Genomic DNA, 27102 nt, shown 5'->3' with positions numbered 1-27102 from the left:
CCTTCTCCAAGACTGGTTGCCCAGGAAACATGACAATATTTGTTTCTGGTGCTTCTCCCTGCAACAGCTTTGAGGTAAAAATTAGCTTCTCTGACGAAGATCAAGTTTCCTCAAAGCTGTGGTTCAAAATCCCCATTTGATGTGGACTTTCTTCATCCTCTTTCAGACTCTCTCCAGAGTCAGAGGAGGAAGGAACTTTGCTTTCACTCATGCTTACCAGTTCATAATCCTCCACATATTTGTATTTCTTCTCCCGATAGTAGTATCTCTTCTTCATGCAATACAGAACAACTATGTCACACAACACTGTTGCCTAGTGAAGATTGAAAGAGTTTTAAGACAATAATCCTCAGAACGAAGGCACTAATCCAGAACTGAGTCCAAGTGCAGTGTCACTCACCACGCCAAAGAGCGCCAAGCCAGAGCCGATGTTAATCATGGTGGGAATTACATCAAATTTCCCTGCCTAGAAGACAGGTAGAAGGGTGAATATACTTTTCAGCATCTCTGAAAGCCCTCACCACAAGAACTCCAGGAATTAAATCAGCCTACCTTTCCAAACACTATGATGTCAAAGCGTATGCCATAAGCTTTGACCAGTGTCCGTGATTCAGTGCCATTAGTATCCTTGTAGTATTTTGCAAACCTGGAAAAAAGACAGGTCAGAGCTTAGCTGGAAATTTTGAAGTTGTTTATGTGATCATGCAACATCCAGGTGTGTCCCCCATCCCAAGAGGATGGGCTGAACATCGGAAACCTCCAGGGATAAACCCCAAACGATGGAAGGAGATTCCATGCAGGCAAGCACAGCTAGGAGAAAAGCCCAGAACAGGCCAATTTAAGACAGCGGGTTAGCACCAGCCAAATCAGGAAACTTGCAAAGCATAGGGTGGGGAGAAAGTTAGCTTTAGCAGGGGAGCAGAAGGAAGAGCAGCTACACGAGGTAAGCAGGAGGCTGCAGGAGCGCAGGCAGCCACGAGAGGGCAGGGCAGGGAGCAGGCAGCGAGGGAGGCAGCACAGCTCAGCCTGGCACACAAAGGCTGTTCCTTGTCCCGCACAATGTGACTCGCAGGCAAATGACAGGGAAAAGGGGATTCACCGCTCTTCGGGGCCGCCGGCATAACCCGCGGCTCGGCAGCCAGGGCAGGGCTCAGCCCTGAGGCCTCCCGCTGGCCTTGGGCAGTGCGGGTGGTGGCTCATCCCGAGGAGGATGCCCTCAACCTGGTTGCTAAATCTGGGAGATTTTTTTTATTTTTTTTTTTTTCCCCGTGCTACTCTGTTAGCAAGTTTATGGCGAGCTTTTCACCTCCATACTGGCCAGACGTGAGTCAGCCGTTACCTGGAAGTCTGCTGCTGTCAGCTCTCTCCCGAGTCTTGGCTGCTAAATCTCAGAAAGAAGCTGGACAGATGACCTCAGGCAAGGGCCATCCTAACACCAAGACCGTTAAGTTGCAGCCAGCTCAGGGCAAGGCCAGAGCACCTGCCTGCAAAAGATAGCAGAAGCATACCTAAGCCCGTCACCCTCCACAATGAGCAAATCCTTTATCCTCCTGCAGAATTAATCTTTAAAAGCAGAGCTCCACACCACCTAATTCATGCACCTTCCACCTGATGCTGAGCTGCCCAGCACGGTGCTTTATTTAGAAACATGACCACAACCCTCATAATAGCAGGTAAATCATGAGAAAGAGATGAAGTGAGCTGGCAAATTGGCAGTGGGAATTTCAGACAGCATGAAACTATTAAAGAGACTTTGAGTCAGCTATAGATTAGTAAAATGCTCTATTTATTACAAAAACAATAAAAATTGGAAGGACCAAAAAAAGATGGGATAAGTAAGAACCTATATCCAAACATGAACGGAGATTAAAATCGCCGCCTTTAGTGAATATTCAGTGTAATTCTTCCAAGAGGAGAGTGGGTTCATGTACTGCGACTGGAATGCATTAATGACAACTGTATTTCCCACTCTAAACAGGTAAGACGCTGCAATATGAACGTTAAACCAATTAATGCTTGTTATAACTGAAGATATACACACACAGCTGGCATAATCTGCCAGCAATATATCTTAAAATACATGTGGGTAATGGAAATGGCAAACTGCAGGATTAGCTTGGGAAGAACAAAGCTTAGTTGAAAGGAGTGCAGAATATACACGTTACAATCCTTTTCACCTTGTTTCTACAAAAATAGAACACGTCCAAGTATAACAAAAAGAAAGAACTGAAAAAGGTGTTGGAGCACAGATTAATCTACCCTGAGTTTGCTGCTCCTCGGCTGTAGTCTGGCCTTACGCATCACAGCACAAAGCAACTCGCACTGTGCCAAGTTCAGGAGGAGGAGGTGTAAGAGGCAAGGCCTGTTTGAAGCTAAGAGCAAACAGGAGGCCAAAGTCCAACATTACAATTTCAGTGTGTATGAATGAAATGCCCCAAAACACAGACGGCAAAAGTCCTTTTCATTTTACTTCCCGAGTTCAAGCTAAAAGGAATAATACAAAGAGAACAGCCGGGCTTTTCAGAAAATGCATCATCCGTGTCACTGAAATAATCTAAAATAAGCCTGTTTAATCTGGATGGACCATGAGGCCTTCAATGGTGAGTTACTAAACTACATGCTCAGAGGCATCTTTCTAGAGCCTCTTGATCCAGGGCTGCAGAAAGGTGGTGAGGCTGGGGGAGAAAAATGCTCAGTACCACGTTTTCAAGTGACTTTTGGACTTCCTTCAGGGGTCATGTTTTGAGATGACGCTTGGCTCCACCTTATTTTCAGGTCATCTCCTGACTCAGGGGGGATTCTGGTGCGTGCTAGTGCAAAGGCAGGCCTTGAACATTCCACTAAAGGGTAGCCCCTAAGAACTTGCCCCAAAGCTTGCATTTCCAAACCACGTGGGGTGACTCACAGAATGAAGCAAAGGCAGAAGTAAGCACTTTAGCTCAAGGTATCTATTCCTCTATGCTAAGCAGTAGGCAATGGTGCCTTTCCAAAGACAGTGTACCAGAAATCAGCAGTACTACAGAACGTTTTGGGAAGTCACACACATTCTTCTCTTTTTTAAAAGGCCTGTGAAAGAAAACAAAGGTTAAATGCCCAAGGTGGGTCGCATTGTGAGCTCAAGTTGTACTACATCCTCATTCCGTCTCAAAACCAGTATAGTTGTTGTCTGCTTTGGGATAAGCATCTCTAATTTTCCACCTGCAGCAGCTCGGGACGACAGCTCTGTCTTCCAGATCAAACGAGCCAAAGCGCCAACGTACGTATTGCTTGTAAGCAAGGTGACGCAGCTGGTCGTTGATTCTGTCATCTGTCAAGTCCAGAAAGGGGTCTTTGTAGAGAAGGGCTTTATTCAGGGTGTGACGGGACAGCACCAGCTGCTGAAACAACTGGGAGGTTGTGATGCATGGCCCTTCTTTCCTTCGGCAGCAGAGCTGCTCATGGTACTCCTGTGTTGGCCGGCATTTGCCACAGCAGCACCACTCTGGGAGGTACGGGGAAAAGGCCTCTTGTCTGAGAGCGCGTGTCAGCGCGTATTCTTCATTATCATCATTCTCCTCAGCCTCCCTGGGGCAGCACCCGCCAGCATCATCGAATTGTACAAGGTCGCTCTGCAACAACAATTCCCAACATAAATGAAAGAAACCAGCATTCGCTGTTTCACCCAACTGCAAAGAGACTTTACACCAGTGATCCTCACCATTGGGGTTTTTTCATTTGACACAGCACAATAGGGATAATGACGATAGATCAGCAGATCTGGAGGAGGATTGTCTTTCTGTGTTGCCAACGCCCACCCTAGTGAAATCGAATCGACACCTCGCAAGTTGTTTCTACACCAACGCACTCCCGCTGGCACATACGCACCACAGGAAAGCAGCAAATTTTAGCTGACTCTAGAAAATACACGCTCTGCTCACAGGACCGATTAACTTGAAGCGGACAGTAAGAATGTAGTTTTAGCCCCTCAGAATTTAATCTGGAAATACGGGGGGGTGGCGGTGGTGGAAACCCAAATCAGTTTGGAATGATGTTCCTCAGTTCTCCCTTCTGAAGGGAGAATCCCAAAGGTTAGTGTCTGTCTTTACCTCAACAATGCTGCCTTGAGTATGCTGCAAGCTTGTTTTCAGAGGCTTCTTTATCAAGGTAACGTGTGGCTCATCAACGTAGGACACATACATCACCTGCGCAGCAGAAGAAATGAGCACTGTCAGCTGAGTAGTTACTTGGAGAACTGGGGATAAACACAGCATAGACCTGACCTCAAGGCTTGGGTTCTGCTGTCTGTACTCCAACAACCACCCCCTGCAAATGCATGTTGCAAGGACCAGTATTTCCAATGTCCAGCACAGAAAGGACATGGGGTGCTGCAGGGACAGAGGGCACGGGAATGGACAGGTATGGAACTAGCTGTAGGAGTGGGGTTGTGCAGGGCCTTTAGGTACTCACCTCTTCACCCTTCTTTAAAAATACATGCCTAAAATGCTGGGGGATTAGCAGAGGCAGCCTACAGAAGTAACCATTAACGTCTTGAAAATGAGGAAAAAGCAACTTTAGTTGGCAGGGAAGAGGCTTTGAGCAATGCCCTCTTGATGGACGGCCCTCTCATGATATCCTTCTGCTTTTTTGAAGGCTCACTACTCCCTGCAGGTTTCCCTGATAGAGCTGGTGTGATTCTGCCATGCCAAGGTTGTGGGTAGAGCCCACTGCGCTCATGCAGTGCACAGCTCCATGGAATCTTCCTGGATCAGCTGCATTTTTGTATCCACACAGCAGCAATTTACATTCTTTACCTGTCTTGGATTCAGCACAGTCTCAGTCTTTTTCCTGTTGTAAAGTCTGTAGAATGGTGATTTGCAGCAGCCGGAGCAATTACCTACACAAATAGCAATTTCAATGGCAGTTGCAACCTGCACATGAAAAAAAAAAAACAAAAACAAATGGTGATTCCACTTTCTAACTGAGGCTTTATCTCCAGAATTGGTTTTATTAACGCAAAAAATGTCTCTCACCAAGCCAAAATAGGACATCATGGACCCAATGTTTTTAATGAGTTCAATGGGGTTAAATTTTCTACCCTGAAAGAAAGCAGGAAAGAATAACTGGGAGGCAAGATCTATTATCATCCATTCAACTTAATGCCTTTTCTCTTTTTGTCTCTTTACAATGTATCTTTGTCTCTACAGTTCAATCAATCCCCAAATTCCATAGACCTCTTAGACACTTTGCGGGGGAGAATAACCCACTTGAGAGGGACACAGTGGTGACACACGGTGTTCATGACGGTAACATCATGTCATGGGGATACCTGCTGTTGTCTCCGTTGTAAACAACAATCCTGCCTCCCACCCAGTCCTGCCATTTCATCCTCAGCTTTGCTCTCCGATGCTGCTCAGTTCAGTTTACATCTACTCATCTGACATGACTTCCATCCCAGAATGATGGACAGGAGAGGGGAGAGCAGCATAAGGCAGAAGTGGGGTTAAGGAAATAGCAAGCTTTCTTCTCCCTCCACAAGGAAAAACAATGGCATTTACTGTGCCGAAGACAAGGACATCAAAGCGTATTCCGTAGACTTTGAAAAGGGTTCTCTGCTCCTTCCCATTTGGTAGCAGCTTGTAGTACCTTGCATATCTGCAAAAGAGTAAATGAAGATCTGTACAGCTTCCCTGGGGGATATAATGCCATGAGGCTTGCAGAGTTTCTTCTCCCTTCTTCCTCCAGCCCTTTCAGACTTCTGAAGTGAAGGTGCTGAGGCCAGCTTGATGAACAGTACTTTGCCCAGCATCTGACCTGGCAGTCTAAACTAAATTAATACATACATAGAGATTTAGACAAATTAAAAATCCAACTAATATCCAGTGAGTGTTTTGCTGTCTCAATTCAAATTGGAACCTGCAGCTGCAGAAAGCAGTTCAATCACAGGTAAAGGAGAGAGAAAACCCTGGTGAGGATACGTGAGGAGCTGGCAATGGCAAGAAGTGCCCATGCTTTGGAGGCTTTACTATCATGTTATCCAAGACGAGCTCTGAACTCCTGAGCACACTTTAGCATGCTGGATATGGGCCATCTTCCATCCCTCAATCAGTAGAGATTCACGTGAGCCTTTACTAACTTCCAGTGTTTTATTCTATCAAGAACATGACCCTCCTGATGCACAGCTCACATCAGCTTATGGATCAATAAGCAGTCACAGAGCATGGAACAAAGAGATCTTTTTTAATCTGACAGTGAAAAGCTGGCAGTACAGACAAAATCATTACATTAAACTGCAAGACATATAATCCACACAATGCTACTAATATCCAACAACCTCTAATAACAATACCCATATGTCTTCTGCCTCAGACATGCTGTCAGGATTTAAAGTGCTGTATTGTTCTTGACTGGTTTACTTGAGTGATCTCTGACTCCCATTCTCCTTCGTTTAGATAAATAATTTGAACGTGAATTTGCTTAGCTAACAGGACAGAAGGTCAGTTCTAGGAGCAGCAGATACTCACAGGTTACTCTGTCATTGCTAATAAAAATTTGTTTTATAGTTGGGTAGTTGTTCAAGTACAGAAAGAGTAAACCTTTTAATAGGATATGTCTGGTGTAAACGTCATCAGCTCAGCCCTCTGCTTTCTAGCATCTCCAGGTACTCATTCAGATGATGGAGACATCTAAAGAAAAATACATTTTCCTCCTTTCCTGTCTCATTGGGTTCAGTCCCTGCTGCTCTGCTTTGCCATCTCGATGCTAACAAACCAGCCCAGAGCGAGCTTTTACGTGATTCCACTCTCCTGCACATCCTACTGCAAGCTAAGTTTGGCAAACTTTGAGTGCTTTTAATCAGAGTCCCCAAGATCATGCGATTGTTTGCTTCCCATTCACCACGATCTGATTTGTATTCTCTGAAGGCAGTGAGTCAGAAAAACATAACGTAATGTGTTCTGCTTTCTCCTTGCTTGCACAGACATGAAATCTCCTTTTTTTGCGTGCTGAACAGTTCCACAGTCTGTGCCCAGTCTGGTCAGCTCTTCGCCTCTGAAGCCTACAGGTCAGTTAGGTTTTATCTGAAAGTTTTCCTAACTCTTTCCAGAATCAGAGGTTTTCTCTAGCCCTCAGGGTAGAGATTATTTCACATCTGCTCTTGATGGCACAGAAGCCTTCTCCTAACAGCTCTGTGCTCAGAGGTGACCTGTTAAGAGCTTTCTTGATCACTGGCTGAAGCTTTGCTCCCTTGCACCTCAAGTAGTTATTTTCTTTTGGAAGGTTAAAGCCTGTTTCCATTTAAGTCTATCACAAAATTCCTTTTGCAACTGAGATGAAATCAATAGGGCTCCATGCACACAGAGGTTATAAGCTGCCCAAAGTAGCTTTCCTCACTTCCAGGACAGCTAGACTGCAAGGGAAGCAGCATTCTACACGAGCCCTGTTTCTTACACTCTTTTCCAAAATTTTCTCCTGCTATTGATCTTTGTTAGCTCTAGGACACTGGGCTGGATGGAACCTTTGATATGATAATATTTTACATTCTTATGACAGAAAAGTTTTCTTGAAAGATATTAATTGTAACATCGTTTTTAGCTCTCCCCCCCTTGCTCACTTGGGTAGTTCTACTGAAGTCAGCAGCTCCGTTTATACAAGTTGGCATAAACAAGCTGAACGGTGTGTCAGGGTTTGTGCATGTTCACTTGTTTTAAATAGTATTATGCTCAATCTATTCACTGCTTTTCAACTTCCACTCTCTTTGCTTTTTAAATTGCTGCACCAAACTACTCTGCTCCTCTTTTTTAATTTTGGAGACATTAGAGAATGGCATTTCTTTGCCAATAAACCCCCTGATTAACAGATACAGAGTCAGGCCACCAGGATGTGGTCTGGCACCGTGCACACTCTCCCAGCAGCCTGTGTTCTTAGACCAGGCTCACTTCCTGCAGCAGAGATTTCAGCTGAACTGCAGCAAAACAACCTTGCTACAGACTGGTATCGTGATACGTAAAAGATAGCAAATGTTGGGCAAAACCATTTTTGGCATTTTGACCGCAGCTGTTGTCTGACAGTGAACATCCTCAAAACTACTCCACCGTCTTCTTCCAAAAGCCTTCTCAGAAACTGCTTTGACTACAAAAACGTATTCCATGGAAAGGTTGCTGGCCTCGGCACTGTTTTGCTTCTTCCTTGTGATCTCCCCCATCTCCTGTCTGTGGCTGCCAGGTCAGAGGGAACACCTGTTTGTTCTTTGTTTGCACAGCTCCAGCACGATGCAACTTTGGAATACGCTGGCAGTTCCTAGGCAGTTATGGCACTCAAGTTAGCATCACAAATGCATGAAAACCTATCATGTAATAATAATCACGTCATGAGTCAAAAGAGTGTTGTTACACAAGAGTTTTGACCTAGATCTGAGGGACAGCTTTAGTTTTAAACGTGTTGATACGCATTTGATAAAAGGTTTGTGTAACTATTCAGAACTGGAGTCACGTCAAACTTCTCATAAATCTGCTACATGCACACAGAACCAAAAGCTCTAATTTGCTTTTGAATAAATCTTGATTCAGTGAACTGTGGGGTTACCCAGATGGAAGAAAAACACTTTGTTATTTTATTTGTGTTAATTGCCTTGGGAAACTCACAAGTTTAGGTAGTTTCAAGCCTGGACTGCCATATGGTGGAATCTGCCCAAACTATTCTCTGTGTTTACTCCCAGAATAGTTGTTGGAAATTTCTAGGCCTTTCAACACAGAAATAAAATCTGCAATACAAGCATGCCCATTTACAAAATGACCATGATGATACATCTACACAGCTACAATAACTGCAGATTAAGGACATGACTACAAGAGTGAAGAAGGAGAATCAAACGTCTTGTCATTCCAAGTCATCATTCCCTGCACCTCATCGCATCTGTGCTTCAACTCAGAAAACATGCCTTCATAGAACATTTTTTACCTGAACTGGAATCCAGGCTTTATTTTTTTGTCATCAAGGCGGTGGAAACCATACTCTGGATGGCAGTTGTAAAACCACCTGTCCAAGTTACAGTCCCAGTTAATCTCAATGGCAATGATTCCTCCCTAGAAATGGAAACAGTAAGTTTAGAGACTAGTGCTGTGATGGCTGCCTGTGCTAAACTGCTGTTAAAGTCAGTGGAGACTTGAGGGATGCCACTGGCAGGGACATTTCTCTACAGACACGTTAACAAGCAACATTTGCCAATCAAGCAGTCTTCTATGGAAGTGACTTAGTTATGTGACCCAGAAGCCACCATTCAGGCCTTTCCTATCTTCTTATTTCTCTTCATCTTAGTAGCCCAAGTGTGGATGTAGCTGGTATACTGTGACAGTTCTTTCACTGCTTTAAACTACACAGAGCTTCAAACCAAAAGCCTAGGTTTTGTAGGCACCCAGTCCAAATGTTTCATCTTGAATGCAGTGTGCCAGGCTGCAAATCAGTAAATGTGGCTCAGTTGATGACTCTGGGCAGGACACTTTGTCTCTACTTTTATTTTACCCATCTGTTAATATTGACTTTCTAGAGGTATGGCTGGATACTGTGTTAAGGGCATCTGGCTCAATACCCTAAAGAACAGAGTAAAAATAAGTGCTTTTTGACTCTGAACACAAGCTGCCATTTGTGCCAGTCTGACTTTTGGATGATTCCCCCAGCAACATGATTTAGGATCTGCTTGAGTAGAATCAAAAGATGACCACAAGTGGCAGCCTTGTATAGGACTTATTTAAATGCACTGGGATTTGTAAAAGGGCCTCTACATGCTACAATACTAACAAAATAATATCACCTCTGTCAACACGGGTCCCATCCAGTGAGCTGTTAAGCACATTTAATTCTTGAAAGCTGGGATTACTTTGCTTCTCATACATCAGTTTCTAAACCTAGAACAATTCCATGATACAGCAGGCAGAAAAACATGCAAGAAGAGAATCAAGAAAGCTGAAACTGAGCATGAAAAAAAGTGGTATCACAGACCTTTACTGCCATCTCAGAAAAATTCTCTTTTGCTTCCTGAATAATGTCTCCCAGACGGAAAATTGGACAGTGCGGGGAAGTATTCTTGTTGTATGTGCAGGAAGTATTTAACTTTTGTGGAATATTTAGTCTGTGAAGAACACACACAATTGTTTAAATTTGAAACCAAGCTGGAGCAGCTACAGATACAGGTAAGGGACTTCACCCTTACTAACCAGAACCTGTGTTAAATGTGCTCTGTTCGTAAGTATACGAGCTTTTGGTTTTGTTGCTACCAGATCTATATATCCCTAACTGGGATCTGGGAATCAAGATGATTTCTTTACTCTTTGGCAATTATCACCAGCAAAGTTTTACCTGTGTATACTCAAGACTTTCACTGTATAATTTGAATCACATGTCTTTTGTGCTATATTTTAGTAATTTTACCCTAACATAAACCAGTGTATCTGAATGAACGCTTCTGTTGTCCAGTGCATAAGAGAAATAATTATGCTGGGAGGTTCTTCTCCCAAGCTCTCCTTATTCCTCTTGGTTCCTGAAGGATTAATAAGGCTAAGAATTATAGAAAATTAATAATTATCACTCCGGCAGATACAACCCTGAATGCATAGCCCTTTTGAGTAATGAAGGTGACAATTTATACAATTTTTTTTTTCAGAGCACAACTACTCACTCGTCAGAAAGCATTGAGGAATGCTTGCACTTACACGGTGTAATTAAATTTTGGGAAGTGAATGTTGTTCTTTATCAGCACAGTGAAATCTTCAGAATGCCTCAGAACAGCAGGGCTAAAAAAGAAACATTAAATTAACAAAACTTCTTTTATTTAAATACATCAGTTAATGTTATGCTACTTTACTATTACCTGGAAAGCTGTCAGTAGGAGGAATATGTTGCTAAGAATAACAGATTGAAATGCAGGGAGTTAGGTGGCTTGGGAAATCAAGAAAGATACAGGTGGTTTTCTTAAGTTTTAGGTATAAATTGTTCTCTCTCTATTGCACTTGTTTGTGTGGGCCAGGCCTAACTAGAATCTCTACATGCAGCTGAAATATGATCTCAGGAGAGTTCTCATAGAAATCATGCAATAGAATAGTAGTAAGAAATTTCACCATTTGACAGCTGATGATTTCTGCACAGTGAAGTGGCAGTTTCCTTGCTGATCCCCACGGAGAGGTGGGCATTTACACCAGAGCTGCACAGGTAGTAGAAGTATAAAAATGAGCCATGCACTCAATCCTAGAGGATGTCTCTGGGAGTCAGGTGTCAGTCACAACACCAAAGGTTGTGCTGCCTTCCTAGCAGATTCCAGTCTTAGGACCTCCCCTACAGTGGTTTGCATCACTAAATCCGTAGGTGGAATGCAGACACACTGGAATGCAGGCTGCCAGTCTGACCCTTCCTCAAAAGAGTGATTTCTCTGAAGCTAATATGGCAGGAAAGAAGGAATCTTCCCACAAGTTGCTAGCTGGGTAGCCTTGGCCTAGACTGTGTGAGACAAGCTCTGCTATACTCCAGGACTTGCCAGAGCTATAGGAAAGTAAGAGATAAAGTTTTTAGCATTGTTTGTCTAGCACAGGGACTATGCTGAACTGGAATATTGGCATTGTTCCATTTAAGAATAACCAGGAACATTTTAATTTCCATCAAGACAGGGATTCCAAGGGGAAAACCCAGTCTTCGAAGCAGTCATCCACATAAAGGACAGTGCTTCTAAGCAAGGAATATTTTTCCTATCACTGTATTTTGAGAAGTGCCTCTGCATCAGAGAACTGTGATGACAAGAAGCACATTGTCTGGATGACACGCAGCTTCCATGAGGGATTTGTCATGAGCGTTTTCTAAACCAAGTCAACGAATGAGACTTGATTGCAAACCAAATTAACATTTGTGGGTGCTACCCGGACACAAAAGTCACTGATGACTTCCAGTGTATAATAGTCAAGATATTAATAAAGCGTGTTAATTTTTAAAGAACTAAATATGAATGAACCTATAATTGAAACTGTAATTCATCCGCTGGGAAGCATCTGGAATCTGATGCAAGGCTCTTCTGTCCTTCAGCCAGCTAATCTGACAACTGTGCCCTGCTGCAGGCTGAAAGGAACGATCAAAAATAAAAGAATCTTCTTGGCAACATGCAATGTCTTTGTTCAGTTCCTGCCATAACTAACAGGAAGGAAAAGGAGGTCGCCTGTATAGTTCATGAAGCATACCTTTCAAAGTAATTTGGACAATGAAGACAATCATGGGTGTAACCAAAGCCCAACATTGCTACCTCAGTATCTCAACCAGATGGCAAAGCTTCCTGGGTTCTGACCTTGGTCTTATGTATCATTCTGGAGGAAAAAAACCCACTCAACTTTGCTTTTTAGTGAATCCTCATTTTTTCCTTGTCAATGGAACTTGTGAAGAAACTTTATACATTAGAGGTTTGGATCAAAGCTCTTATTCATTATTGTTGGTCCCTGGTAGTGACCAACTATTGGCACTTTAGAGGAAGGTTAGGAAACAAGACAGAATGTGTCAACTGTGCCATGTAATTAAAAGCAAAATTCCCTCTGTAATATACACAGCAGTGAGCCTACGCAGTGTGACATTTAAAAATGACTGGCAGTCAGTGAAACTTTATAAAAAACCCCTAGGATTTCATTAACTCAGGAAGCTCATGCATATCTTTCTCGGAAGCCGTATGAACAATGCAGCCTTCCTGTTGTTGGAGAAAGCCTTTTTCAGATCACAATTCTGTCCACAGAAGAAGGGAATGGAAATTCCTTTAAAGAGCTGGAAAAAGCTCAGCAGAAGGAGCTGTAGAAGGCATTGTGGGCTCTAGAAGGGACCTGGCAGTGGAAAAAATGCTCAGTCTCTGCAGAAAACCCTGAATTAGGGGGTTAGATGGGATATATACATAGAATCATGCTTGTATCTTTTAAAAGCAATGAGTTAATAAAAGTGATAATTGACCTAGTTTCTTATACATGTATTTCAAAGCTGGTTGAGATGAGCTAAAATTGATTGTCATTGGCTCTCTTAGAGTATAATTTCCATCATTTCAGTTGAAATCAAATCCTTTATAAATTTTTTTCATGCTTTGGCTGATACAGAATAGCACATGTTCATCTGGGAACACTGTACTGTCACAGAGTTACAAAAAAAGATGGCTACAAGGCCCCCCCATCCTACTCTCTAGGTCACAGGAGCATTGTTCCATGAAGTCTTTTTCCTGGAGTTTTCTTCAGCTCGCTATTCCAGATGCCATCGAGGCCTTTATCATCTACCTAGAGAGGTTGGAGAGACTGTTCTTCAGCCTGAGGTGGATCCCTGAACACTAACCTGCACACAATGTAAAGACAACCAACCTCCTCCTTCTGTTCCGGGATAAATGAACCCACAAAGAACTTCTGCACCATAGAGCCCTAAGCCTTTGCAGAAGAAAACCCCAAGTTAGGAACCTTTTATTTCTGTCACTGATTAAACCTATCTTACATTGATGCATTATCCTTGACATTTGAATTAATGAGCCAAATGCCTCTAGTGAATTCAAGATGAGCCTGTGACATCTATAACTGTTTCTATGGCAGCTGCATGATGATACAAACTGGAGGCTATGACTTCACTGCAGAATCATACAATAGGATAGATTGTTAGAAGTTATTTAAATATTATAAAGAGTGTTAATGGTATGGCTGTTTTACATACATGAGATCTAGACGTGCCTAGGCAAAGGGATTATCCTAAAAGATCATGACTGTCAAAGTAAATCCTTCTTTTGACATTAAAAACATGCAGATATCTCTTCACTTACTCAGGGGGGTTTTCCGTGGATTCCACAGGGCACCATGCTCTGACCTCACAGGTTTTAACAGTTGCATTATAAGACACACATCTTCCTGTTTGAATTCCTGTAGAGAAACAAGCTCTTACTCAGCAAAGACTCTCAACAGTTAGAGACAGTTTCAACATACCAGTGGATTTCTCCTCAAATGTAAGACAGGGAATCCAACATTTCAGATTGTTGAGGCTTTCTATAAGAGGGAGCTGTAGGAAGAACCGCCCAAACCATGGTCCTGCCACACCTCACCAGTCCTTGTTCAGCCATTTACCTGTGTCAACGGTGCTCGTCATTGTTTGGGCTGAGGGTGAAATAGTTTCCTTTACAGTTTTGTACAAAGTTACATATCTCAGTCTTGGGATAAATCAAGAAACCAACTGTTTCAGTCAGAAGTTTAATTCAACAACATGGGCAAATTAAACCAGGATATAAAGGTGGGCAGGAAACCTTAATTCTTTCTGTACTAGTCTGCATTTTCTGTGAGCATTCAGTATTTACCAGGGGAGATAATAATCCAGCCATCAGCCCAAATTCAGGGAATCTCAGCACTACAAAGAACTCAGATAGCTGATGAAAACAGTATGCTGCCTTCTGGACAACTGGTCCCAGAAAAAAGACAGGAGTCTCCTGACTTATTCTGAAAACTACTTAACCATCATAGGGGTGTTACAGACCCTTCAAACAGATCCCGCAGTCACTCCACTTGCTAAGCAGCCACGGACTTCAACAAGACCTCATTCACACCAGTTGGTGTTCTTCTTCACATCTCCCTTCCTCTGCTCCCTGCCACCGTTTCTCCTTTTAGTAAGGGCACACACGAGCTGGTAAGAACTCTGTTTTGTGGTTTCAAAAATATTTTCTCAGATATCTCTTAGGATTCCATACTGTTCTACTGCCATTCTCCAAGCTGGATCTTGCACATGCTGCACTGGTCAATAATACAATAGAAGATAGTACCCACAAAAAAAAAATAATTGTAATCTGAAAATGTTTACATACCATGACTGTTGATGTCTACACTTCCTTTTTCACAGGACTTGTCTGAAGAGCAGATAGCTTTGGGGAAGGGATACTGGAAAAAAATTACATAAAAGTGATTTAAAAAAAAATTATCTCCCTCTCCACACCTGTGTAAAAAGCCTTACTCAGCTTCAATGTAAAAGTATCAAATAATAAGAGAAAATAACAATGCAGAGCAGTTATAACCCTTACTAATTATTTAGCTTATAGGAGATAAAAGCACAGCTACCTGCAAAACCAGAAAAAAAGTCCTTTCCTTGCTTACAATAACATTTTCCTTTATTATTTATCTCTCTTCCCATTTTCCTCACTCTCTCTTATACTATTAAGCACAATAAATTTAATACAGGACTATTTCATTCTTTGTTTAGTAACAGTTGCATATACTTTTGCAAGTGAAAGTCAACTTGTATTGGAGAACTACTCTGCAAGGTCCCACTTCTTGTCCAGCCAAATGAAAAGGAGAGCTGCAGCTGACGACCAGGTTTGACCTACAGTAAGGAAGGAAGGGGACATGTAGGAATGAGCAACAGTAATAGTAAGAGCGCCATATTAGCAGAGAAGCTGGTAACAATTCTGTAGCTCCATCATTCCTTCGGGTTTTCCTCAAGAGCAGCAACAGTGCCAGGGAAGCTGGACAGCAATCACTGGCCTGAATGTCATCACCTCCTGAAAGTGATGCAGATAGGTTGGACTGCAAGGTCACTGGTGTGAAGCAAAGTCACAGCTGCCAGCTGACTCCCCGAGAAAGAAAAGGAGCAATTAAACTAGGTCTTGCACGTTATCTGCTGAGACACAGACAGAAAGAGCAACAGTATTTGCTTGTACCAGACTGGTCCAAGAACAGTCCACTCTTTCACATCAACATGCATTCGATACATCCTAAGTATGAATCACAAAACATACTTACCTCAGGGCACCTCTGCTCAATCTGATTCTCTGTCTTAATGATGTTGGTCACCACAAAAAAAGAGTTTACTGCCTACATGGAGGAAAGAATATGAATTTGACTGAAATTTCACATACTTGATTCAGACCTCAGTCATTCCAGAACATCACCTGGAATGACAAGGCTGTTCCTGCTCTATCTCCCCCTGATAAACATTCAGATTCTACCCAGGTCAAACAAGAAAAGCCAGGGACATCATCAGGGCAGGAATGAGCAGCTAGAGGCAAGAAGGCACTGATCTTTTTTTAAACTGGCATTACAACCAAGAAGACATACGAGCATTAATTGGTAAATAACACTACTGTGTTTCGTACAGCTATACTGCAGTGAATCTGTTCCTAAGTTTGCTATTACCAAAATAATAAATGATGTAAAAATTGTTTAACAAATAGCACCACAGAAATCCCATAAAAGAGGTTTTTTTTCCTTACATTAAGGGAGGAAGGGAAGATTTGGCTTTAAGCATTGCTGTCTCCAATGGAAAGTAATCACACTGAATGGTAGGATAGAGACACATCAGGAAACCAACCAGATGTGTCAGTGGAAGTTGAATACTGGAATGACATTAAGACTTGCCTGCATTGGTATAGTGTATTCTGCTGTATCCCAGATCCTGTTGTCTGTGTAAGCCACTCCCTTCACACTAGTGCGAATTGAGCTGTTAACTTCATCCGTCTCCTGATAGAGTCTGTAAATGATGACTATACAACTGTCCAGATAAAACAGAAAGGACAAATAAGCCCATACAAATAAAATGGGTCAGCTTCTTTGTATCATTCTTGGACAAAATACCCTGCAAGATAAAAGTCAGATGGACATTTTCAAGTAATTGAGAGGCTTTTTTGTGTGAGACACATGCACTGGCTGGACCAAAGTCTGCCTTGGTTTCACTTTCACAACTTTGGCTTTATCAGAAATGAACTGATATATGCAAGAAGAGAACTTCTATTTTCCCATCTGAAATGACATAGATAACATGAGGTGACATCCCGGCCCTTCAAGATGCCCTTTGTGAAACACCAATTAACTGCAACGGGGCTTGATGTCATCCAAAAATTTTCACCTGTGCTGCATTGCTGTGTACCAAGACTTTGACTTTTTCTGTCACAAACAGACACAAATGTCCTCTCTACATTTTTTTTTTAAAGAGAGCTTAAAATACTTAGTTCTTAACTCCCCAGAGTAACTATTTTTATGCCTCATGCTGATTGCTTCAAAACCTTTGTCCTAATGTTTTCACTTGTTCATTAATTGAATGTGTTAATAAAAGGAGGAAGGACGCATCTGTGTTTAAGCTGTCAGGGAAGTCATATAGCTCATCTAACTCATAAAAGCACTGTCAACTTTGAGAAACTATTGTATGTTCAGAAAATACTTTCTGCACTAGATAAAAGTGATATAAAAGGTTTGCTTTGAAAAACAAACCATAAGAGCTAGCACTATTTCAGTTTAACAACAGACTGTCTGGGCGGGTGTGATAAAATACTATCTGAAGACCAGAAATACAAAGCACCCAGTCAGCGTTCCTTTACTTGTACCATCTATTACAATAGCATATCAGCCTTTTCCTCCTGGAGAACAGAGCTTTGGGATAACCATGGTGTTGGGAATGGGCAGTGGGAACCCAGCTCTGAGCAGCAGTAGGTGGGTACAGTACCTTAGTAAGAAAACTTGAATTTCCTGCAGACTTGATTCTTTGAGAGATTGGGATCAGTGTGCTCAATGTCCTCACTTGCTGCCCTCCCATGAGAACAAAACCAACTCTATGAACTTTTGGCAGACTTTGTTCAGCAAGCACTTAGCACTGAGAACAGCCCTAGTTTGGCAGCAAAGAGGAAAATCTGCCCTTTAGAGACAAGAAATTATTGCATATTCCTAAAACATCTTATTGTTCTTGAACTCTGCTGCAAGGGGCAACTGACTATTTCATCTGACCCTGAACAGGAGACTCTACAGAGAACTCTAATCGCAAAACCACTGTTGTACATCTGAGATTATTCACTAGAGTTATTTTGGATTTTTCCAACAACAAACGAAACCAGACAGCATGGCAAGAAATGAAACTAAAAGTGTTTTTTAGAGCAAGCTTAGTTAACTCTGTGCAAGCAACTCCACTTTGTTACATAACTTCGTACACCGCACTCCCACCACAAAATTCCCACAACCACATCCATCTTCGAGAATGATCTAACACCAGACCAGTGAGCTTGTTTGCTGCCACAAAACTCAAAGTGCTGAAAGCCAAGCTGTAACCAGACAATGCCCAATACAAGAAACATTTGTTCACATACAACACAGCCTCCCGGTGCCATGCACTTACCCAATAGACAGAGCAACAGTTGCAGAGAGGAAACATCTCAGGCCTCCCCATGTAACGCTCTGAATGCGTATGTATTTCACCGAGTTGTACTCTGTCAGGCTCTCCGGCCAGCCACATACACCCATCACTAGCACTTCCTATGAGACGCCAGCTTTTGAAAACTGCAGCTGCCTAGTGACCTCTTCTTCCACCCCTGCATTCTTCCTGGACCACCCCACTTAAAGGCACAGTCAGAAACCTCTATGAGAATGGCACCACAGGCCTTTTAAAAAATGGCAGTTGATGGAATCAGGAATGGCCTCAAGAGCCACATACTTAGGTTTATTCACAGAAAAAAACACCCAGATTTCACCCTGGAGCTGCAGAGCTGATTGCTCAGCACTGTTCTTGTCACCTTTTGTTTATGGCACCATCTCTCCTCAGCACTACCAGACTTCACCACTCTGAAGTAACGCTGGGACAACTGTAGAGATGAGACTAAACAGATGGAAGCCAACATCATGTAGAGCTGCTTCTGCACCATCCCAACACTTTGCACCAGCACAAAGATGATGCAATGCACTTCTGGATGGGCCGATGCACGCAACACCCACTTCGCAGAGGTGGCAACAGCCACACAAGGCTCAGGGCAATGGTAAAGCAAGTTATTTTGGGTCATCAGTGGCCAGAGAGATCTCCAGCATCTTCTCTCACATTGCATGGGACACCATCCTATTTGGTTTTAGATTGGGTTTGTATTAGCTCATGGGATTAAAAGGGCATGACAAAGTCACTACCCGTCTCAGCAGAGCCAAAACATGGCACGTACTTTGGTTGCAGCCTCTCCTGCTCCCCAGAAGCAGGCACAAGCCATAGTTGGTCAGCGTGCTGCAAGCCAACTATTTGCATCTGGTCCAGGGGCTCAAGGAGCAGGTGTGAAGCCGCCATCTGACACTGTAAACACAGGAGGTGGAGCCCTAAAGATGCAGAGCTCTCAAGGTGGGGACTTGTAAATCTCAAGCTCAGAGTTTGAAAGACACGAAGCTTGGATGGGACCCAGATTAAAAGGACCAGGGTCCTCTCTCTTGCAACAGAAGACCCACCCAGAGGCACAAAACATACAAACTCTACAACACAGATCTGATGTTTTTCTTCCATTCCTTTTGTATTTTAAATCACCTCGGATGCTACCTATGGCCGTAGTCATGACAAAACATTCAAAACCAGACAGGCTTCTTGTCTGTCAATATTACCTTAAATGCTTTAGCACATAGGAACAAGTTATATTCTGCACAAACAAGCTTAACTTTTTGAGACATCAGTGATCACTCCTTAAGCTTTTGCTGACCAGAGTCCATCCTGCTATGGTTGGTATTAGCGCCACTTCTGCAAGCAAAATCCTGCTACATAATAACAACTGAAAACGCTGCAAGTTAGAACCAGAAACAGATCTGTGATGCATTTAGATGCCAGAATAGCCACAAAGAAACTGATTTTTAACATAAGACAGTCAGACCTATGTGTACATACACATAACACAATATTTATAATAAACCAGCCAAACAGGAGGGCTCAGATTGCATAAGCAGAGCAGAAGTAAGTGTTGTCTTCTCTTCCTAAATGCTCTTGTTTTTACATTAACGTCTTCCATCTGTTTGGGATCTGACCTCAGCAGCTCAGCCGGACGTATTCATCTTCTTGCCCATGATGTTCCCATATAAGGTGATCTCTCTTCGCCCATGGAGCATGATTTTGATTTGCTCAGGTTTCATTCCACTCTGATTTGCTGGCCTCTATGGTCGAGCTCTCACAGTTTTGCAAGGCAGTCATCCACACAGCAGTAGCTATAAAAGGAGGAGAAAATCGGAGGGAGTAATGAAGCCATGCCTGCAGATCTAAAGAACTCTGGATAGTTTATCTGCAGGCTCCATTCTCTTTCTTCTGCCCGTTGCCTCTGCCTTTTCAAGAAGCAACTTCCATAAGCCTTTCCCAAGCAACATAAAACATAAGCCATAGGCAGAGAACTGGATGGAACTATAGGGCTGAATTTTTATTATAACAACTCTCATGTCATTAGGAAACTGCTTGAAACTCTATCATTCTCCACTCTAACTGGGGAATTTGGAAAAAGCCCCCCGAAATATAAAAAAAATATATATGAACACTGGCCTTTGATTCTTTAAGACTTGGCCCACATACCACATCACCCCAACTAAGGTAACTTAAGTTAGAAGTCAAACAAATATCTCGTCTGCTTTCTGTAATATCTACCCAAGGCTGTACTGAAAGCTGTCATCTCTTTTAGGGCTGTAAAACTTCTGTTGTGATACAGAGATCAAGACAGAGCTAAACCTTAATTTTTTAAGCAGTAAGTTTCCAAATTCAGACACCACTACAGACTGTAAATATCAAGCAGCAGGTGGGCAGCCTGGACTAGCAGTATGGCTACTTTGGGCTGCACATACAACACAAAACTGTTGGAAGAAAGGACTGTGAAAACATACTTTAAGGAAGACTCGGGATCCCCGACGCTATCCCCAAGTTGGGAAGTCTCACAGAACTGGGCTGTAATGTATGATTTTGCTCCCACCTTCAATTAGTTGAGCTTTCAAACAGGCCAGCAAGCCGGAGCTCAACCAGTCCAGTTCTATAATAACATCTGGTCACAGAGGTCTCCTTCCCCAAGAGTCAGAACAATCAGACTTCATGGGTTTCCACCACAACAAACAATCTCATAGTCTTTTTTTCCTTATTATCTTGGTATTTTCTAAAGTTTTCAGACATCCTTCCTCTTCTTTATCTGTCGCCTCTTTAACATTACAGAGACGTGAGAAGAGGGGAATGGTCCTTTGCTTCTTGGAAGGTGTAGGGACTGAAATAGTCTCATGTAAAGGAGAATCTCAGAGCAGCACCCTCCTGCTGCACCCAGCACAGATCCCTCTCCATCCTCAGCACTGTGGGCACAATCATTCTCTCCTCTGCACAAAGGTCTGAAGAAAAGATGTTTATCAGTATTTTCAGAAAGTGTTTCTCTAGCATTAAGTGGTGCACCCACATTCACCACTTCCTATTACCTATTAATGTGATTTGTGGGGAGCAGACCTGGCCCCCAACGTCTCCACAGGAAATAGTGGTTCCATTTGCTCTCTCTGTGTCTTCTATAGGCTCAAAATACTCATCAGAAGAAAAGTGTAATTGATACGAGGAAAGCATGTCAAGAGAAAGTAGATCTCTTCTGTGAACTTGTAGGTAAATACGATTCCTAAAGGTCAGTATACAGACTGAAAGCACAAAGGAAACATGATCTGGTTTTAAAGTTCAAATCCAAGAGTCAGGAGACTTGGATTAAGTTCCTGGCTCTATCACAGCTTTCATGCACAAATCACAAGCAACCCATCCGTCCCCTCTGGAACTTAGTTTAGTCAGTTAAAAGGTAGGACACCAATGCAGTGTCACTTTTCAGGCTTTCTGTGAAGTGGGCCCCGCCGAGCCCGGTGCCAGCCCACCGCCTCTGGGCTGCTGTGGGCCTTGCTGAGGTGGTGCCTTCAGCCGCCCTCCTGGCAGCTCCCTGTCCCTGCCGAGGCTTTGCGACATCGCTTCTGTCTTTTCTGCAGAGGTTTTTCCAGGACACGATCATGAGTGAGCAAATCCAGTTCATTGTTGAGAAGCTCAATCAGGAGCCCTTCAGGAAGAACTACAATTTAATCACATTTGACTCCTTAGAGTCAACGCAGCTGTTGCAGCTGCTCAATGATGTTCTGGGGGAGATTGACCCAAAGGTAAGGAAAGCAATTGGAGGTGCTCAGACCTATGTAATTGCAAACATCTTAAATGGGCTTGACACAGAAATTTGCTTTTCTTCAGGTCTGGCTGCGTATAATCCTGTGGTATGTTTGATTTACCAAAATAGCTTGTATGAATCTTCCTGGAAATAAATGCACCTGGCAAGAATCCTTTCTGTCTATACATCTGTGTGGTTTTGGCAAACCAGGAAATGTTTCTTGGGCCAGGGACCCTGGATCCCTGTCCCCCAGAGACTGATGACTATATTTTTCCTTAGGAATCAGGATACAGATCTTAACTTGGTTCCTACTGACAACCACTCTGTTAAGTCAAAGGCCGGGTTGTCTTGCACACGTACACAGGGCAAGAACTGATCCTCATGATTTATCTGATGCAATACATATTGAATCCCTCTCCTTTGAGGCTACCAAAAATGTGTGTAAGATCGAAAGGGATTGTTCGTACATCTGGGGTGCAGATACATGCACCTTGCTGTGCAGGGATATCTGACTTCCTTGGTGGAAGTAATCAGTTTTTCTGCATAGATGAGGTCCCATGAGCAGGGGAGAATAAATTTACCTGAATACACATGTTGAAGAAAAACTCGTTAGAAGAGAATGGAAGTTTGGTGATAAAAAGGATGTGTGAAGCATCTCACTTCATTGACATAATCATGTGATAAATGGATAATTTTTTTAGTATTACTAGTTAATTAACGTGACTTGGACAAACTGGTTAATTATTTTTATTTTTTTAAAACTATTTAGCATGCTGTTGACATTAGAGAGGAGCTGCCGGAACAAACAGCTAAAAGAATGTTGAGTCTTCTTGGTATCCTTAAATACAAACCTCCAGGAAGTATATCAGACTTGTAAGTATCTTTTTGTCTACACATCACAGTAAAACATCTTTTACAGCTGTTGCGGTAACGACCTTGAATTCAGTAGTTGCGTGTATTTTTGACCTCCAGCATCCCAGTGGGGTATGTTTAACGCCTTGCAGACAGCTGCTCCTTTGTCCCCATGGAGTAATGGTGTAGGGGCTGCCGGCAGAAGGCTCCCGCGGGTGTAGGCTGCCCTCGGGCCCTGCTGCAGCAGCTGCTATTGCGGAGCCAGCCAGGAGAGGGTGCCGCACGACTGGAAGGGTCGGTCCCGTCCCTCGGACCAGCCGCCCGAGGCTGGATTGCACCCTCCTGCGCCAGGTTATAACTCAGAAAACCCCCACTCTTCCCACATTGCCCTTATTCCCGAAGAATATCGCTGAAAAGGAAGAGTCGTTGTTGCTGGCTTTAGCCTTTTGATGTGTTATGGGGTTTTTATCTGTCTCAAGGTAATTGGGATCATAAATAGCAAACTGGCATCACGAGTGTTTTCTCTTTTAACAGCATTAAGAAAATCATTAGGCAAGTGGAGAGGGAATGTCAAAATACTGCAAATTGTGTGTTTCAAGCCAGTGTTCTTTGAGATTTATTGATATTTTCTTTTTGTTGTTTTTATATAGGAGTGCTTTTCGCCAAGGGTTAGTGACTGGAAGCAAACCCGTAATTCATCCTGTCTTACATTGGCTTCTTCAGAGGACCAATGAGCTCAAGAAAAGAGCTTACCTGGCACGTTTCTTGGTCAAATTGGAAGTGCCAGCAGAGTTCCTACAGGATGACACTGTGGCTGACATCAACAAACAGGTACCATTTTTCATGACTGCCAACATTTTACATTAATTAATTGCCAATAGGAAGAGGGATAAATGAATTGGGGAGTTATGTTGAGATACATGTTCAAGTGAGTTTTAAGAGCATGATGGAATCAAGGGTGAGCAAAAATTTGTAATAAGAAATACATGTCTTGACCACCTTTCTTCCAGTAACCCTGAAAATGTCTATATGTTCAATAGGTAGTATTGAATTAAAAGGTTTTAAGCCCTTTAAGTACTGAGTGCTAAATAATGTTCAGAGCCATGGTGGCCAAGACAGATTTTTATTTTTAATTTTTAAACACTTTTTTTTCCCCCTTATGAACTATGACATGGATATTTTTAACTTTATAAATCACCACTTCAAACTTGTCCAGAAAATGTTCCAACCAAAAGCCAATGTCTCCTAATTACCAATTGATTGTATAGTATTTAGCACCTAATATTTGTATTAGCTTTATCCCACTTCTGCTTCAACCATTTATTTTTTTGTGAATAAGTAAAAAATTTCTTTTTCCTGGACTGACATTCCTACTCATTATGTTCCCACTTCTTTTGTGAGCATTAAATGTTGATTTTAGATAGTCAGAGTGGGTGGGTTTGAAATGTAGAGCTTAAAGTGAGCCAAAGTTATGTTTTTAGATCGGTATTATCTGAGGTACATATTTACCTAATTTTTATCCAGTTTTCTATGCCTTTTGTTATGTATAATGACTTGCAAAATCACAGTGGGTTTGAATGTTTATAACGGAGAAATCGGTTTATTAACCAGCAAAACTGTATAGTCTGACTGAAGCTTGACTAAGCCTTTTATTTTTTTGTTATCACTAACAGTATTGGATTTATAACTTGGAATAACCAAGCAGAAGTAGCATAGAGAGAAAGGAATGCAGATTGTATGTTTTTTCAGTATGTCACAGTCTTAATATGTATAAATATCCAGCTCCGTTATTTCCATTACGTAAGATGTATTCCTTTTGGGGATTACAGTAATATAACCATTTTATTAAACTAATACCCTGCTGATTAATTCAAAACAGAAGCTGGGGTAATGCACTGCCTTAATGTAGTTTAACATTACAATGCAGATATTTAGGTACTAATGAATTAAAGAATTTAGCCTAAATTATTTAGATATACAGGCTTGCAATAGTGTCTTTTAAGAGAAACATTTTGAATATGAGAGTTTGGAAATCTTAGAACACGGTCAAGTTTTATGGGTGTCTAGAATTAAGCTCAAATGTAATTTTATAAATTATTGAAAGAAGATGCTCAGAATACTTGCCACCTTCCTGATCACATTATGGTTCGGACATCAGATTGGCTGCAGTATATAATTTAAGAAGTAAGCAAATTGAGGTGTAAATCTCGCTGTCCAGTCTTCAGTGAGTTGCCCCCAGGTGCCAGGAAGGGTTTTTTCCACTATAGGAACCCGAGTGTTCTTTGGTCATTTGTGTGTTGCTTATTCTGGGTGCACATGGGGTAGCTGCAGCTTTTTTTCAGTGAAAGTGAGAAACCCTCCCTTGTTATGGTCTGGCAAACTGTGCTATGCCCTTGTTTGAATCTTGCCACCGGTCTTGAAATTTTGTGTCCCAATAAGGGAAAGATTTACCCAACTCCCCTTTTGAAAGAGGTGGGGAATCCATGCAAGAGAAAGCTGTTGGACATCAGCAATCCTGAATACAGTTGCTCAGAGACTACCTGTTATTTTGTTATTTGTTAAAGTATTTAACTTCTATAATGCTCAAGTTATACAATACAGGCCAGCTGTGGTTTTACTCCTACTTTTTTGTAATTCATTCTTTGTTGTCTAGTGTGTGCATACCTTATCATACCTTCGTTTGCCATTTAATGACGCTCTTTCTCTATTATTTTATCTTCTTAGTAGCCATTTTATTGCTATTTTTTTAATTCATTCCAGATTGTCAGTGTGTGCCTGATACTGAAATGACCAGGAATGAACAGAGCATTCTAGATGCTGGTTCCCCAGGGGTTTATAGAATAGAATTGCTGCTTCACTGCTCAGGGATATGATGCCTTTGTTTGAGCTGGCCTTTGCTGTTGCCATTTTGTGTTCAACATTCATATCAATTGCTCTTTCCGGGAAGTAAGAAATGACTTGCTATTCTCTTTTTAGATTTTTCCATCTCATTTAATGACTGTTTCTGTGGAGATTATCTTTCCTTCCATCTCAGCTTGCATTTCTCCAAGTTGAGTCTAAATTTATTTCCTATCCATATTTCTAAACTCTTTCTGTCCCCTGTTATTTCTCTACCCACACAGACTTTCACACTGCCTCTCAGTTTAAGCTTACTGGTGGGCAATGTACTGGCGTGGAAGTAGCGCACTGTCTCCTTCTTTCTAACTACCGAACTACATCTATCAATCTCTGTAAGATACTGAGGGCATGATTACACAATGTGTCAAAACTATTTCTCACGTGTTAAATCAGGTGTGTTCTTGGACCGCTTTGCTGGATTGAAGCTCAGTGCTGTATAAATTCAAGCCCCATTGCTCGATCAAGCATGTTGTTAGCTCACGCTCTTCCTTTCTGAGCTGATAAATTTATGTATGTGATATACACCGATTTGTAGTAAGAGAGAATAATTTGTTAATATATTTTAGATAACATCTTACCTTCATGTTTTGAAAATACACTATGTATTACAAGGGAAGAGGTGAAAACAGTGAAGAAATTGTGCTACTTCTTAACGCTCCTTCAAACGGAAGATAATTCACTGTGATTTTTTAAAATTTTTGCTTTATAAGTTGACAAGCTTTTGTGATGAAAAAATGCCTTTAATTCTTGTTCTCATGATATTTCTGTTTCTATATTTACCTTCTTAGTAGTAAAACAACATGTTGATATGAAAATCCTTGGACACCGAGCTCATTCTGCATGGTTTTTATTTCATTTTATAGTATGAAGAACTGATGGAAGCATTTAAAAACCTACATAAGGAGTGCGAGCAGCTCAAAACATCTGGTTTATCTACTGCAGAAATAAGAAGGGTAAAAAAAATCTGAAAAAAATCACACAACTTTTGTTTAGGGTTTTTTTTGAATGTCAGTTCTATTTTTGTTGGTTTTGTGGATTCATTGCAGTGTATAAGTTGTAGAGGTTAGAGCTGGTAGGCACTGCAGCTGCCTTTTTGAAACTGTTCTCTGTTGGCAAACAGATTAGAAAGTCCTTGCTTGTGCTTAGAACTGAGCTTTCTGAAGCAGATTGGGAAGCAAGGCTGCCAAGACTGTGTTCAGCATGATTTTCCAATATTAGAACTCCTTTTCCTGTGAATGCAAACTGATACAAAGCCTTTTGCTTTACTGATATAGGGTAATAATTTCAGAGGATATTGAATGAATTAAGAGCTTTACTCAACAAAAATGGTGATCCTGTGTGACTGAGGTGTTAAGTAAAGATATTTGCCCTCTTTCAGCAAAATATTTAAGCACGGTACAGCTTTCCAGTAAGACATATGGACACGATAAGAAAATGTTGAGATAAGGCCTAAATTTGGAGAATTTATTTCCCTTTCTCTCATAACCATCGATCCC

At 41.9% G+C, this 27102-nt stretch overlaps 2 protein-coding genes across 5 annotated transcripts in view; one reads left to right on the top strand and one right to left on the bottom strand.

The window, feature by feature from the left end:
- Positions 1 to 19026, bottom strand: part of LOC113486235 (P2X purinoceptor 7-like) — a 25536-nt gene extending 6510 nt beyond the window's left edge. Inside the window, exons 1-17 of the mRNA XM_026859968.1 lie at positions 18097 to 19026; positions 16353 to 16485; positions 15738 to 15809; positions 14807 to 14879; positions 13781 to 13877; positions 10683 to 10763; positions 9973 to 10102; positions 8935 to 9059; positions 5535 to 5631; positions 5010 to 5075; positions 4791 to 4907; positions 4086 to 4181; positions 3199 to 3608; positions 2298 to 2372; positions 553 to 646; positions 401 to 466; positions 218 to 313 (exon numbers count right to left, since the gene is read on the bottom strand). Of these exons, the coding sequence (XP_026715769.1) occupies positions 218 to 313; positions 401 to 466; positions 553 to 646; positions 2298 to 2372; positions 3199 to 3608; positions 4086 to 4181; positions 4791 to 4907; positions 5010 to 5075; positions 5535 to 5631; positions 8935 to 9059; positions 9973 to 10102; positions 10683 to 10763; positions 13781 to 13877; positions 14807 to 14879; positions 15738 to 15809; positions 16353 to 16485; positions 18097 to 18221 (1953 nt within the window). The 5' untranslated portion in view covers positions 18222 to 19026. The remainder of the gene's footprint in view (positions 1 to 217; positions 314 to 400; positions 467 to 552; positions 647 to 2297; positions 2373 to 3198; positions 3609 to 4085; positions 4182 to 4790; positions 4908 to 5009; positions 5076 to 5534; positions 5632 to 8934; positions 9060 to 9972; positions 10103 to 10682; positions 10764 to 13780; positions 13878 to 14806; positions 14880 to 15737; positions 15810 to 16352; positions 16486 to 18096) is intronic.
- A 2531-nt stretch (positions 19027 to 21557) lies between these two features.
- The window catches only part of IFT81 (intraflagellar transport 81), a 45761-nt gene continuing 40216 nt past the window's right edge, over positions 21558 to 27102 (top strand). For 3 of the 4 annotated variants that reach the window (XR_003399510.1, XM_026859554.1, XM_026859555.1), the window contains exons 1-4: positions 21558 to 21854; positions 22626 to 22729; positions 23359 to 23539; positions 26470 to 26559. Coding sequence is in view for 3 of the 4 variants with exons in the window: in XM_026859554.1 (XP_026715355.1) it covers positions 21711 to 21854; positions 22626 to 22729; positions 23359 to 23539; positions 26470 to 26559 (519 nt within the window). In the remaining variant the exon portion in view is untranslated. Of the gene's footprint in view, positions 21855 to 22625; positions 22730 to 23070; positions 23188 to 23358; positions 23540 to 26469; positions 26560 to 27102 lie in introns of those variants that run through there. The other variant, XM_026859556.1, reaches the window with a different exon arrangement.

Source organism: Athene cunicularia (genome assembly GCF_003259725.1).
Source record: "Athene cunicularia isolate RWA chromosome 15 unlocalized genomic scaffold, athCun1 chr15_part1, whole genome shotgun sequence".
NCBI classification, from domain to species: Eukaryota; Metazoa; Chordata; class Aves; order Strigiformes; family Strigidae; genus Athene; species Athene cunicularia.
Note: the sequence above shows the minus strand (reverse complement) of the source record. Positions and strands in the feature narration are given on the sequence as shown.